This window comes from Vanellus vanellus (genome assembly GCF_965231255.1).
Source record: "Vanellus vanellus genome assembly, chromosome: 3".
NCBI classification, from domain to species: domain Eukaryota; kingdom Metazoa; phylum Chordata; class Aves; order Charadriiformes; family Charadriidae; genus Vanellus; species Vanellus vanellus.
In genome coordinates this window covers 34,833,486-34,848,366 of record NC_138907.1, presented here as the reverse complement: position 1 = coordinate 34,848,366, position 14,881 = coordinate 34,833,486, and the positions used below count along the sequence as shown (strand labels likewise).

The window sequence follows — 14,881 nt, the reverse complement described above, 5'->3', positions numbered from 1 at the left end:
ACCAGTTCGGTCATAGCTGCCTTTTCTGGCTTAAGCAACGTTAGGATTTTCTGACTTTCCTTTTGCGGGTTGACTTGATAATATTCTGTAGCAAGATTGTGGCCGTACTGATGTATTGTGAGTGTTGTTGAAATTATCAGAATAGGTGTAGAGAACATGCAGCCTCTGAACAGGCGACGTTCCATGGGCATATCTTCCCATTGATGTAGAAAACGTATTCAAAGTGCTCATGCTGAGCCTTCTACGTTATGCTTAGAGCTGATTTATGTTTTCTATTAAGGAAAACTGTCACTCACTGCCTTCAGCAGACCTTAAAAGGGGCAATTTTGCACCTTATTGAATTTTCTAAATCTTGTATAAATATTTGTAAAATACAGCAATAAATAACCATGTGCAGCAGCTTCTCTGAAAGGCAAAATTTCTTGCCTTGGGCGGGCATTTGCTGGAGCAGCTAGGGATATCTTTCATGCTGTTTGCCATAGTGCTGTCACCATGGATGTGCAGCAGGCTGTAAATTTCATTTGTGACTTTAACTACTTCCCTGGCTGTGAGGAATAACTGGAAGTAAACGTGGTCGTGGCTGGGAATTTGAAGCAGTCCTGCGAACGTAGCCGTTTGAATGAAGGACTGAAGCCTGCAAGACTTACTGGCAGAGTGGCTTCTTCTTTCCCTACGTGTGCAAGTGTAAACTCCTTTAGAAAGCAGTTGCTGTTTTAAAAAGTGAGCTATTGAAAAAGAATTTGTCTACACTATAAATGCAATTAAAGGCAAGCTGCGCTTCTTAGTTATTAGACTGTGCCTAAAGAGCTGATGCTTATACATCTTTGTTTCTATCTACAATTAATTATGGGAGCAAGACAGTCAGCCTACAATCTTTTTAAAAAAATTGAGCCGTTCAGCTGTACCTCTTCAAGGTAAAAATTCAGTGTTTAGCATTTTCATTTTTAGAAAAAGAATACCAGGTTGGTAAACAAAGGCAGAGACTTCCCAGTAGTGTTTGTTTCACAGGACCAATTCTCCATTCACGGCTCTGAGGCTATTAGTTGCCGAGCGTTTTCTGAGTGATGCTGAGTAAACTGCCGGGATAGATCCCAAACACAATAGATGTTGGTGTATTTATCAGTGTGGCAATCCCAGAAAGCACAAATGGACAAGAAATCATACAGATCTATCAATTTTATTTTCTGGACACTTTAATAGCCGTGACGCTTTAATTGGGCTCTAATGGCAGTTTTATTGCACATATTTGTATAAATTTAAAAGTAGCGAAAACCGTTCTGTGCCACAGGAAGCAAATTAATACACACCGAAATGTAGCAGAGTTGATGTAAAGAATCATCTTAGCCTCTGTCATTATCAGGAACTTTAAAATTGCCTCTGCTTCCACCGCAGCTAGTCAGAAAATTAGAACTCCGCTTCCAGCCATGCCTATTATCCCACTGGTCTTGAGAGGTTTGAACAAAATTAATTTTGAAAGCTCACAGTCACGCGTACCAATTAAGTTCTTCTGTTACTCAGATTCCACCTCAGGTATGCTGACTGCATACAATACACACACCTTTCTTCTCCGGTATCTAAAATGCAATTGCATCGTAGGTTGTGGAGCCGCAGGTTGCAATAATCTGCTTGTTATATGCACCGAACTGAAATTGAAAGGAAAAATGGAATCCTGAGCCCTTCTTGGGCGTGTGGTACCTGCAGGGGAACACAGAGTTGCTGCAGCCAAGCTGCTTCACCTTCCTCTCCACTATGTGAGCGCTTGCGGGTGTGGTGGTGTAGCCCGGATCCCTACCACGTACTGCACAGTTTGCTAGGTTCTCCCAAGCTGACTGTCCCACTACAAGGTTGAGGAGGGTTTACTCTCCACCGACATCACCCTAACTGAAGTTTCATAGGCCCGTTGAGAAAACTTGAGGAAAACTGAGCGTATATATGTTTTGGCAGATGAGATTTGGAGACGAAGAGCAACTCGTTTTGTGAAGGAACCTATGTTTTCTGTAGTCCTCTTTCATAGTTTATGTTGCACAGCCTGCGTAGCTCAGAAACCTGCTGGCTTTCCTAAAGACTGTTGCTTTTGAGTAACGCTGAGCAATATGGCAGGAGGCTAACAAAGTTACTTCATAGAAATATTAAGAACGCCGTCGCTGCAGCAACAAGCGAAGTGGCATGTGAACACTGCCCCAGCGCCTGGGCCATTGGGCACTCGCATGGGCCATCATACAGTCGGGGGTGGCTGGCTGCGGCCAGGGTGGGGCCTAAAAGAACCAGATGTACAAACCTCCCAGCGTAAAGTTCACTTTGAACCAGAGATCCCAAACCGTGGCTTTCAGGCATCGCTTTTCTTGTGATTGTTCTCCAGTATTGCTCAAGGACATAGGAATTTAGAAAGCTAAAGTGAGACTTACGGGGAGAATGAAGTATTATCTTGCCTGCAGCATGTTACTGTCTCGGCAGAGGGCACAGCTGGCCAACAGAAGTCGGGAACTATTGCTCCCGTCTTTGATTTTACTCGCTTATAACTTTTAAAACTCCTTTTGGGCCTGAAACCTACATATATGCACTGAAGGAACTGGAGTTTGCTGCCTTAGTTGCCTTTTTCTCCTAGTTGAAATTAGTAGGTCCTTTTTGAAAGTACGGACAAATAAAATAGATGAATGGTCTAAATATTGATAAAAGTTATGGTAGGTAATGGGATAAGGAACTGACAAACAGTTAAATAATAAGATGACCTGACACTGGAGACTGAAAAGTAATAAAAAATAATGCGGAAAGAGGAGGATAGGAACCACACAGGAAAGTTCTGACTCAGCTTCCCCCCTTCTCCTTTCAGCCACATGACAAATTTGACCTTGGTTTTAATGCAGTGAATCTTCACAATTAACTGATGATAATTCATAGCAAATTGTGGAGGAGAGCTATCCATTAGTGGGCAAGAAAGGCAGCCGAGTAGTATCCAGTTGGATTATGATAGCTGCAATAGCACAAAGCATTCAGTGTTTCTAAGAAGCAATGCATCTGTTTCCATGTCAGCATGTGATGTGCTTTCCTGGTATCTAGTCCTCAATATTGTTTTCCATCTGCATTGCTGTCACCGAATGAAAAGCGAGAGATTTTAGTAACGTACTGAAACTTTTTCTTCTTGGCTCCCTCTTTTTGCCGTCTGCCTAGTTGCTGGACCAGAAACTATAACATGAATTACTGGCTGATCATCAGACTGCCCATTCTCATCGCCATTGGGGTGAGTATGGGGCGTGTGCGGCAAACTGACAGACTTCCATGAGAACAGGACATGATGTAGTGCAGACAGCAGATGTGCACGTGGCTGTTGTGTATGTCCAAAGGCTAAATAACCTTTGAGGGTATTGACATTTTCATTTAGAAATGTGATTTTGTGAAGCCAAATTGGTTTCTGTCACTGGAATTCCCAACTAGCGTTTTGTTTGTTTAATTTGGCCACATGCTGTTGCAGTGGCAGTACGAGAGAACAACACAGCATGCCGCAGCAAGCCAGTTAACGGCACGGGGAAAGCTGCGACAGGTAGTACAGGGAGGCAGAAGATAATTGTCCAGGTACAAATTATGTGGCATTGTGGAGAAATGCCATGTTCTGCAGCCACGATATTGTGGCAGTCTTAGACCTCCAGACGAGGCAAATGGGACAGCCCCCACCTTTACTGTGTCTCACTCCCCAGAGATGTAGGGAAGCTCCCCTATTTGTTTAGTGAGCTGCCTGTGTTTGTGCATTCACAGGGGGTGTATTCAGAGCACAATTCCTTAGCAAGGAGTTGAATTCCATGGCAAATTCTGCACCTGCAGAGTAGCAGGATGCACAGGGACCTACACGTGCATCCATAAACCAGCTGGTTTAAACCCTTACGCACATGTGTTCTTTGATGATGATATAGATCCATCTTTCATTTTTTCCAGGTAAATTTCCTGATCTTTATCAGAGTTATATGCATCATCATCTCCAAACTACAGGCTAATTTGATGTGCAAAACTGACATAAAATGCAGGTATGTCGTTTAGTGGTCTGACACTTTCTGTGCCTCTCAAAATGGAAGTAGACAAGGAGGTAGGTGAAAAGTAGTGTATTGACAAAGGTGATTGAAGATCACAGGCCTTGAGTAATGCACAGGTGTGGTGTCACACATTGGTATGACTGCTTGGACAATCGGTCCCCAGAGAAGCCTTCTGGTGAAGCCAGGGCAGGTGTTATACCTATGTTCTAGATAAACAGAAGGCTTGATCTCTGAGTTCATCTCTTTACAGCCTTCATAATACTGGATGAATATTAATTAAGCAGCTATTTTTTAAATACTTGCAGCACATGCAAGTACTTCACATAATTTGAAAAAAACATGAGTGATGGAAATAAAGCTTTTAACTTCAGTGAAGATCAAGACGGGGGGACATTTTAAGTATTGCTCCTTGTTCTTCTTTCCAGTTGTTACTGGGACAAACTTTCAATCTTGAATGCATATGATGTTTCAAGAGACATGTCAGATTTACCACAGTAGTGTTCAATTTTTATTTTTGCAGGCTTCACGCTGTCCGTGTGTGTATTCTTTCTGTTATTTAATCACCTTGCTAAGATTGACGGTCACATCTTTCATTTCTGCGTCTTGGAGAATATTTCTGTATTGCAGTCTGAAAAATAATGTAGAAATAACAAGTTAGCAATAGGGTGAATTAAACAGTGGGGAGCCTGCATGCTGTGGTAGCCAGGCTGCTCCTGATGGTTGACTTTGCTAGTTTGAAGTTGAGTATTTCACTGCTGCAGCCTTCTAAGCTAGACACAGCATGTGTTGTGGTGTGTTCTCATCTGAGTTTAGAGTTGCCTTCTATGTTACCTACCTTCTTTACCTTCCGTGAAATTTCGGAAATCATAATGTGTGTTTAGAGCTCAAAACAGAGAAAAGGACTCCTTTTAGTGAGGTGTAGGCTTTGCTTTCATGCCTACTGTCATTTTGAATACGCGTGACCTTTATTTGCCAGGGTAAAATTTGCTGGGGTGGAAAGGGAAGGATTTTCCAGCTCTGATAGCTTGAAGCCATTTAAAAATCTGACTGCAAAGTTACCCTGTCAAGGGAGAAAGCCCTTGCCCTCGTGACTTCTGCGAGCAGCAGCAAGGTTTGATGCAGCTGAGCCATTTCTGAGGTGCATGTTTGTTCATTTCTTCATGTTTCACGTTCAAGAATCTGCTGTGTAAACAGAAAGGCTTCATCAGGAAAGGATTTACCCAGCAGAGCCTTCTTCACAGAAAGACTATAGTCTTGGATGTCCTTATGGAGGTTAGTTTTTATAGCCCGAAGCCTTGGGGGGGAGGTCTTTTACCCAAAAGAGTTCAGTTCATTGGTGTGCATCTGATAACAAGACCAGTAGCCAGAGATTCCTGAATCAGAATCCTCCTCCCCGCCTTTTTTTTTTCTGCTCAAAAAGACTGGGAAAGATTTTAAGTGGAGGGAAGACAGAACTGCCATGTTGGAAAGTGTTCTTTTAAACAAGGACTGGTCTAGGTGCCCTAGAAAGCCACTAGTTTAGATAGTTCGTGTATGGAAAGAAGAGTGTTTTGCCCTCAGGCCAGTCTTTCCTCTGTCTCTCTCCTGTTGCCCATTCAGTTGACAAAAAGAGAGCTCACTGTTCGGTATGGTATGGCAGCAAATCCTTTCTCTGTTGAAGGGCTGGAGTGGAGTTGTGAAGAAACTTCTCCCTTACTTAGGGAAAGGATTTTCTTTAGGGAGGTCTTAATTACCCAGGAAGCTTTTTCATAGGATTTTGGGTGGCTTCCTGTTTAATGCAGAGCTCTCCAACTATCCCATCTAGAACAATTAGCATTCATTAAATAAACTAGAGGTTTGCTGTACACCTACACAACTCCCTTTTTTTTAGCCAGGCAGTGTCTCCAGAGCCAATTCAGCATCAGCTTCCTGCTTCTACCTCTATCTCAGGCAAGTGGTGGTGGAGCAGGGCCTCCATCACAAGAGTTGCTGGTAAGGTGCTCATTTAAACAAGCTCCCTACCCCACAGTGCAACGATCCATCTAGGTCCACCAGGCGTATATATTTCTGCTTGCCTGTATGTGTAAACTGTTTAATTTCAATAGTTGCTTTGATCTGCCATCCCTCGGTCCTTGTGTACCAAGGACGGTGGCAGGTCAGTGGATGAGGAGCCTTGCACTTGGTATATAATAACCCCACCCAGCAGTACAGGACGGGCGCTGACTGGGTAGAAAGCAACTTTACAGAAGACCCAGGGATGCTGCAGGACAACAGGTTGAACATGATTCAGCAGTGTGCCCCTGTGACAGCGTAGGCTGTCCGTATACTGGGCCGCACTAGCAAGAGCGTAGCCAGAAAGTCAAGGAAAGTGACTGATCCCCTCCATTCAGCACTTGCGACACTGCTTCTGTGTCCAGGTACAGAAAGACATTGTGTCCTGCCCCTCCAACCCCTTGGGATTTGCCTCAGTTTTGCACCAAGCTAGTTCAGGGGCTGGACCAGGTGACATAGAAGGAGGTGCTGAAAACTGGGTTTATTCAGTCTGAAGAACAGAAGACTAAGCAAGGATTTAATTACAGTCTTCAGCTACCTAGTGGTGGTTATACAGAAGATGGAGCTGGAGTCTTTTCAGAGGTGCACAATGAAAGGACAAGGGGCAGAGGTCACAAGTTGTAGCAAGAGAAATTTCAATTGCGTGTCAGAGGTGAAAAAAAAAAAAATCACAGTGAGAGTGGTCTGACGCTGGAAGAGAGGCCCAGAGGGGCTGTGGAGGACCTTGGAGATATTCAAACCTTGGCTGGACGCAGCCCTGAGTAACCTGCTGTGAACTGGACTTGGACCAGAGATTTCCAGAGGTCCCTTCCAACCTGAATGATTACATGATTCAGAATAGCAGCCAACAGCCCTAGGGCACACAAGATCTATGAAGTACTGGCAGCCCTGCTAGTTGAGTGATTTTGTATCTACTGAATTGTCTCAAGACAGATTTTTGTGAGATGTTTGGTAGGTTCTGAGGCCCAGGGTAGCCCTATGTGAGACTCAGGCATCTTTCATTATCCTGTTGGGTGGCTAGCATGTATGTCTATCAAAAGAGAGTTAAGGACCATTTTTGTGAATGTTTTCCTGTGGTTGTATCCCTGAGCATTGCTCTCTCACTGGTGAAAAATGTTTTATTTCAGGTTGGTTTGTCTTTTTTCCTTTGCTAGCTGTGTCTTTGAATTTGCTGTTTAAACCATGGAGTCATCATTCACTTTAAGACAGTTTAACTGCTTTGACAAAGTGTTCTGCGGTTATGGTTAGTTACAATGTTTTACAGACTTAACACACCACAGAGGTGGGAAGGAATAGCAAGTACTTCCCCCTTTGCCAAGTTATTTTTAAAAGATTCCAGCAATTAATTGATTATTTTTTCAGGCCGTCAACAAGGTAGGTTTTGCTAAGCTTTCCCACTTATAGGTGGGGAAACAGATACACAAGAAGATATCTTGGGTTCAAGAAAGCACATGAACTGCTCCTGAGTTTGGAAGAAGCTTTTCCAGGTGAAATGCGTCCAACCGCTAAATACAGAGCTTTGCTCACAGCAGGAAGTGGTCTGCAGTGCAGTGGCAGGGGTAGTTAAAACATGTTGGAACCTACTAATGTTATTTTGAGGATTTTTATTTTACTTTTTTTTTCTGCAGCCTCTGGAGGAGGACCCTGCAACATAAAGCGGTGGAGTCACTTACCAAAGTTGAGAGCGTGTCAGAAGCAGAATGCAGAAACAGTGACTCCCAGTGACCATTGGGATCGGCAATGATCTACTCAGTGGCATTGTCTTTTTTTTTCTTTCTTTGTGATCTTAGGCTGGCCAAGTCTACGTTGACTCTGATCCCGCTGCTGGGGACCCATGAGGTCATCTTTGCCTTTATTACTGATGAGCATGCCAGAGGGATGCTGCGCTTTGTGAAGCTTTTTACTGAACTCTCCTTTGCTTCTTTCCAGGTAGCGCTTACGCTGTGCGTATGTGGATAAGATATTTTCTTAACTGCTGTTTGGGGACCTGCTTTCTCTCTTATTCATTGCATGTTCCCTGTTCTTTATATTTCTCAATTTAGCACTGGGTATTACAGGATTATGGCAGTGGAAGGGAATGTATGAGGACTAAATTTTAATAGCCAACTTAGATGTTAGTATCCCCTACTCTTATTTTCAATGTCTTAAATTTACTGCAATAAACTGGTATTCCTATCCACGTATTAATATCTACTTCCTATGGGACACCTCAAGGCAATAATGAAATTGCCTGTGATTTCCTGTAATTATATAATGGCATTGCTGAAAGCAAATGTTGTGCTTTCTCTAGTGTTTTTGATGCTCCTTGGAAAATCTGTGCCGTGAGAGGTAGCTGTCTACAGCTGTAACTGCATGTGAGGAGGATGTAGGTTTACTGTGATTTTTATTTAGCTGTTACCTTAGGTAAGACCATTTCAAAAGAGTCTCCTTGTCTAAGAGAATCATTATTCTTCTAGCTTCCCTGCTCACCCACTCATTCCCTGTTTATCAAGCACAGAGGTCTATTTGAGATCACTGGGAATTGTTTCCTTACAAAGTGCTTATAACTAGAAACCAGGTAAGGAAAAAGAAGGGGAAAGGAATCTTTAGAAAAAAAATAACAAGTTGAAGAAAACAGTACTTGCTTTCCCCTAAGATCACGTGCTTTGAGACATAGTTTGGTCAAACCTCTCCTCTGCTATCAGACCTGTTGGGAACCACAGATTGTCTCCACCTTGGTTTTCTCTCACCGTGCCAGTGTGGAGCCTCTAGCACTCTGCAAGTTTGTTTGGCAAAGCAGGGGAACTGCTCTGCTCACTGCTCTTCTGGTTTTTGTTGATTTCAGGGGCTGATGGTTGCAATTCTCTACTGTTTCATCAATAATGAGGTAAGAAAGACACTAGTGTTCCAATTTGCCTTATCAACATCCACTATAGGGAAAGGAAATGGAAAATGGTCTTGAACTGCTAAATTGTTCTTGTTCAGGACTTTTACTTTTGTTACAGACTCTCCTCTGTACAGCTACACAGAATGACTCCTCAGACAAATGTTGTTGGAGGGAATTCGGGCAGTATAATTTAGGGCCACTATTTGTAGACGTGAAATCTTGCAAGTTGTCTTGCTCAAAATTGTGTAGTTTGCACTGCTGGAGCTTTTCTTTTGTTAAGAATTATAGCTGCTCTTCTTAATCTGTCTCATAGTGTTTCTTACTTGCTTTTTTTCGGTGGATGTGGGAGTAGAGGTCGTGTTATTCTGAGAGCTCAGCTCAACTGGCTGGTGAGGTTGTAGAGTCCTCTTGGCTAATGCCCACGCAGTTTGGTTTCATTTGGTTTTCCCGTGGCCCAGCTACTTGAAGGACCTCATCGTGCTCCCCTTCAAACTGAACTTAATGGAGTGGTGAGGTCTCCCACAGGCCCAGAAGAAATGTAGCCAGGAGTTAACTGATTGCAAGTAGCATCTTCTATGGCTTCTGCTGAATCCCAGCCCTGTTGGGGGAAAGAGTATTGTTCTGTTTCTGTGTTGCAGGAATCTCTCACATTACCTTCCAAGTGGTTACTATTATTCATTCAGCAGCCAGGTTTGCAAGGGAAGCAAACACTACTAATTTGGCATCGCATTATTAAGCTTAATGCACACCAATGTGTTTTACACGTGTGCTAAATCTACTTTTAAACCTGACATAGTAATTCGGGGTCACCTATTGAGAGATAGGCCTCATCAAGGAATTGGAATCAGTGGAAAAATGTTCTACTTGTGTCATTATAGCCAGGCTGGAGTCAACAGAAAAGCAGCAGGCATCCTGACATAAGCCCTGCAGGAGACTTTTCACTTTTGTAGCTTGTGGGTAAGATTTTGTTTAAGTGAATGTGTTAATTGTACTGCTTACAAAAGTCAGAGGTGGGTAGCAGCAGGCTTTGCTCAAGCATGAATTAGAGAATTTTCATTTCAAATCCCTTGCACAGCTTTACAGGTCTGAAATGCATTACTGTCTGCTGGTGCATCGTGTAGTTCTTCTGATTCTCTTTGGCCTTTGCTCATACATCCCCTCTGCAGCTCCAGCCAGGCATCTCATGAGTAATGCCCAATAATTTCCTCCATGTGATACAACGGCAAAGTTACGCCATAGCCCAAACTTTATTCCAAACCCTGAAACTGGTAGGCTTCTTTCATTTGAGGGAACTTCCTGTGAAGTAGCCTATCTACATTTGTAAGGGGTCCTCCAAATCTCTTGTTGCTATAGTTCTCTTGCCTTTGTAACGTAATGTAAAATCTAACCACAATGAGCTCAGCTTCACAGAAAGCTGACAGACAATATAGAATGAATTATTTTGCTCCTTCCAACTCCTGTTAAAAGAAGGGAGAAAGATTTTGTCAAGCCCAGTCATCAGCATCCATGAAATAAATTCATGTAAAGCATTTGATTAGGTCAAGTCCTTTCTATTTCTTTCCTAAATGATATGCGAAATTCTTGGTTTTCAAACTGTTTTTCTTCTGACAGACTATATGTGCCTGAAGCCTACCCTTGTTTGCTATATGGTCTATATTTTTATTTTTGTCTGTGACACTCACTGACTCCTTTTCTTTTTCCTCAACCATACAGCACGAAAAGGATTTTTGCAAGTCCTGGTGCCTTCAAGAGTAGAAACAAAGCTAGAAGTTATATTACTGTCCATTTGTAGTATCTACTTATGGAGGAACATTAAAATATGTTCAGTCATGTTTCACCTGAAAGATTCTGTTTTTTTCTCTGATAATGCTCTGAGGCAAGTGGCAGGGTCTCATCAGATTGCCTGTTATCACCAGTATTCTCTGAAAAATAAACTGGGCTTAATATGATCAGGTTTTCTGTAGTTAGTGTTGCTTTCTACAAGAAATACTCTAACCAGAAATGTTGCTGCTTTCCTCCAGAATTACTTTAAGCTGAATGAAGTTTCATTCTCTGTACTCTTGCTTCTCCTTTTTGCCTCCTTCCTATCACAATAGAAGTACATTTCACTGAATCCTACCTTAAAAGAATCTCTCCTGACTCCAGGACTCCTGAATTTTTTTAATTGCTGCCCAATCGTCTTTTCTTTCTTTTCATTCTATATACAGACTATCCATTGAACTCCTCCACCAGCTCCATTCAACCCAATTTCAGACCTGCTTTCCTTTCACTATGATTTGTTGAGATGTTATTTTTCCAAAGTTGAACTTTTTTGTCATCAGACTCCAAATTCATTGGCACACTCTCAACATCCTTGCCCATTAGCTGCATTAAGTTCAGTCAGCTGCTCTCTGTGAAAAGTCTTCTCCACCTTTAACCTCCATGACCATCTTTTTAAGTTCTCATGCCTCTTCATTTTCTCTTTTAAAATATTCTACATCAAAAATTTCCTTCTTCCCCTTTCTCGTGGGAGCTTTGTTCTTGGTTCCCTTTTCCCTGTATAGCTTATTTCTGGTTAATCTTACCCACACATGGAAGTTACTAGGCTAATTATTTTGCTGAAAGATCTGTAGATCTACTTCTGTGCTCAAGAACTGCCTCTTTACAAAATAAACCTTAACCTATTCCCTCGGTCATATATTCACAGCTGTCTAGGCAAAAACTCAATTCAACACAGACAGCAAAACTGCCCTTTACCCTTTCCCTAACCTCTGGAGAGAAAACTAATATTCTGTCATCTAGATCCATTCCTAAGTCATCATCTCTGATATAGTTTTTTGTTCGGGTCTTTCCATTCGCTTCATCTCAATCTTGCAGGCTATTTGTATCATAGCTCTAGGATACAGCATGTCATGTCCAGCCAGATTGAAGACTCATTTCCTCTTTTTGACTGATTCTAAGATACCCGTTTCTATTGCTCATTGACTTACTCTGTCAGTAAGTACATTCATGCCTTCTTTCAGGATCTGCTTGTAAATGTCTACAACTGCTTTTTCCCAGTGCTGCCTATTAAACCAGCTGTTTTCCATGCCCACAGAAGGTACCAAGTACTGGGGTGGTAATACGGTCAGTTCTTACCCTGCGGACAGTATGGTCCCTGCTTCCTTTTCTGTCTTTATCAAGATGTTCTTCTTCATTCTTCTATGCCAAGCTGTCCCAGACACACTGTCTTTTTCTGGTGTCTCTGTGCAGCTTTTGACACAACCCACAGTTATCACACTAAAATGCAAGCTTCTACCTCAGCATCTTTTCTTCCGTCCCATTTGGTTGTGATACTGGAGGGACAGATTCCATTGTCAGAAATGCAGAGATGCAGTTGGTTCCAACCAGGACAGTATTCAGTGCAAGGGCTGTAGCCCAGAGCTGACAAGCACTGCTAGAGGTAACCACCAAGGGAAGACAATTGGTTCTGTAAGGCTTTGCACCTTTTTTAGGGCTGCCTCCCAGATTCAGTATTTCTCAATGAACAAGCAGAGAAGACAGACATACAGCACCTGGTTCCTTAGGAAGTCTCCCTCAGAGCATGAAGGTTTCAGCAGTGTGGGTATGATGACAGGCCTGTGCAGGAACTACCATCAACCTATTTAGTCTCTTGGTGGTCACTACCAGACCCTAAAAGGAAAGAAAAAGAGCCTTCGGAGAAGGCTCACTTGAGTGACCCACCTACACTGAAGTTACTTCCAGGCTGAAGTACGCACCATAATGAATTGATTGCTGTAGTTGCACTCCTGCTTTTTTCTAAATAGGGTAAAAAAGGTTCAATTTTATGTCCTCTGCCTTATGTGTTAAAAGCTAATGGAGGTTCTTACTTCAGTCAAGTGCTAAGAACTTTGCCCATGGAACAGGAAGATCTAAATTGTGTTCTTGCTTGTGCAGCAATTACAAGACTCTGGATAAACTTCCAAATGAGTATAGGGGTTACACAGTTTAATCCAGAATCTGTGACTGGATGAGCATATTTTGTAACTTTAAAAAAAACTAGTATCTGGAACGAGAGATTATAACTGTTATCTAGAAAGAGGGGGGAAGGTATAGTCTTTAACTTGCTTAATTGTTGGTTTTTCAATTCTGAATTAATCTTCATTTTTGTATGGAATAAAAAAAATGTAAATATTCAAAGAACAAAAATAATCCAAGACATAATGCTGTTTAAATCAAACCAGAAGTTAAAATGGAACTCTTAAGGATACCTGTGGTGACAGTATTGAGCAGGAAGCCAGTCTTTTCAGTCATTTCATAGCTGATAAGCAAAATCAACTTGATTGTTAGTAGTGGTAGAGCATAGAGTACATTCAGTATTGCAGCTGAATACAATTTAGAATAAAATAATGAAGATAAGATTTCTTGGTGCATAGAAGAGCTGTATTTCTACAAGTGAAAGTAAATGGTGTCATTGTTTTAAATATAGAATACCCTACAATGGACTAATAAGATAAATGGATAATTTGAAGCAATAATATTGCAGGTTTAAAGCATTGCCAGCTTTTCTCAGTAGTTTGGTGTCTTTATTTTTCCTTGCACTTTTCTAGTGGAGTCACTTAAAGGTCTTGATTAGTTCTACATTCATTCCTTTTGTTTTCTTTCTTTGCTTCTGTTAGGTTCAGATGGAGTTTCGGAAAAGCTGGGAGCGCTGGAGATTGGAACATTTGTATGTCCAGAGAGACAGCAGTATGAAACCTCTGAAGTGTCCAGCCAACAGCATCAGTAGTGGAGGCACAGTAGGCAGTAGTGTCTATGCTGCCACTTGTCAGGCCACATTCAGCTAAGGCTTCTGCAGGTGAATCAGACTGAGAACAATGAACTGTATAATATACCTGAAAACCCTTAAATACCCAAGCAAGTGGCTTAAGTATGCCATCTCCAGCAAGAAACTTAAGCATATGCTACTCATTGCCTGCAGGCTGTTGGACAAAGGTTTCTAGGGAAAGCAATCTGCTAATGTAATCAACACATCAGAGGAAAAATTTATCACATCTAAAGTAAGTTAAGACTTTCTTCCTATTTGCACACAAGGCCTCCAGGTGTCCAAAACTTAAGCATAGCATTGATCCAGTCTGAAACCACAGGGTCAATGGCTTATTACTGTTGAGTGGGCGAGCTGAGTGATCAACTGATTAAATTACAAGGATACAGAATATGATTATTGCCAAAAAATACATTTAGACTTTTATGGGGATAAGGTAAGGTGCTATCACCAGTTTTAGAAATAAAGAACTTAGTTGGGACATAACTTGTGTTTTAGGGAAGAATCAGTTTTGTAGTAAGAGTTTCCTAAAGCTAAAGTTGAAAATATGCTTACCTCTTTTCTGGGTAGGTGAAGTAACAGCATCCTGAAGGTCTATCAATACAGCAGGTAGCATGGTGTACATTTCTGAATGCTCTTTTTAAGCTTCACTTGAAAAAAAAAAAAAAAAAAAAACCAAACCAAAACCAGTATCTGGTAGGGGCCTCTTCTGCTATTAATAGGTGCGTGTTATCTCTGTATCATGGATGGGGCTGAATACACAGGTGAATGCAAATGCACAGCTCTTCTGTTTTTATATGGTACTCTGCCTCTGGCACGCAGGTGTTAACAGGGATGGGATTATGACTTGCACTTCAAGAGGGTATTTTCATTCTAAGCTATACTCTACTTCTTGTGGGTGCAAACACACAGAAGCCAGCTTGCGGCCACAGCTGGTCTTACCAGCCTTCGCCTATTTGGAGAAGATTCGGTAGTTCACAGCCTGGGCTCGCTTTTGTTCCTCCTCCAGCCTTGTTCGTGTTCTCCCGACGAGAGGTGCCCGCAGGCTGCCGCGCCCGGGCTGGCGGAAGGGCGGCTCTCCGGCAGGCTGCGGGTTCAGCACGGCGGACAGCTCCCGACCCCCGCCCCGCCCGGGGCGCGCTGCCCTCCTCCTCCTCCTCCTCCTCCTCCTCCTCTTCC

The 14,881-nt window shown here is 42.3% G+C and overlaps 1 protein-coding gene across 1 annotated transcript in view; it reads left to right on the top strand.

Moving 5' to 3' along the window:
* The window catches only part of GLP1R (glucagon like peptide 1 receptor), a gene marked incomplete at both ends in the record, with an annotated part of 92,002 nt that extends 78,278 nt beyond the window's left edge, over positions 1–13,724 (top strand). The window contains 5 exons of the mRNA XM_082480245.1: positions 3,169–3,238; positions 3,928–4,016; positions 7,844–7,982; positions 8,878–8,919; positions 13,557–13,724. Of these exons, the coding sequence (XP_082336371.1) occupies positions 3,169–3,238; positions 3,928–4,016; positions 7,844–7,982; positions 8,878–8,919; positions 13,557–13,724 (508 nt within the window). The remainder of the gene's footprint in view (positions 1–3,168; positions 3,239–3,927; positions 4,017–7,843; positions 7,983–8,877; positions 8,920–13,556) is intronic.
* Between the last annotated feature and the right edge of the window lie 1,157 nt (positions 13,725–14,881).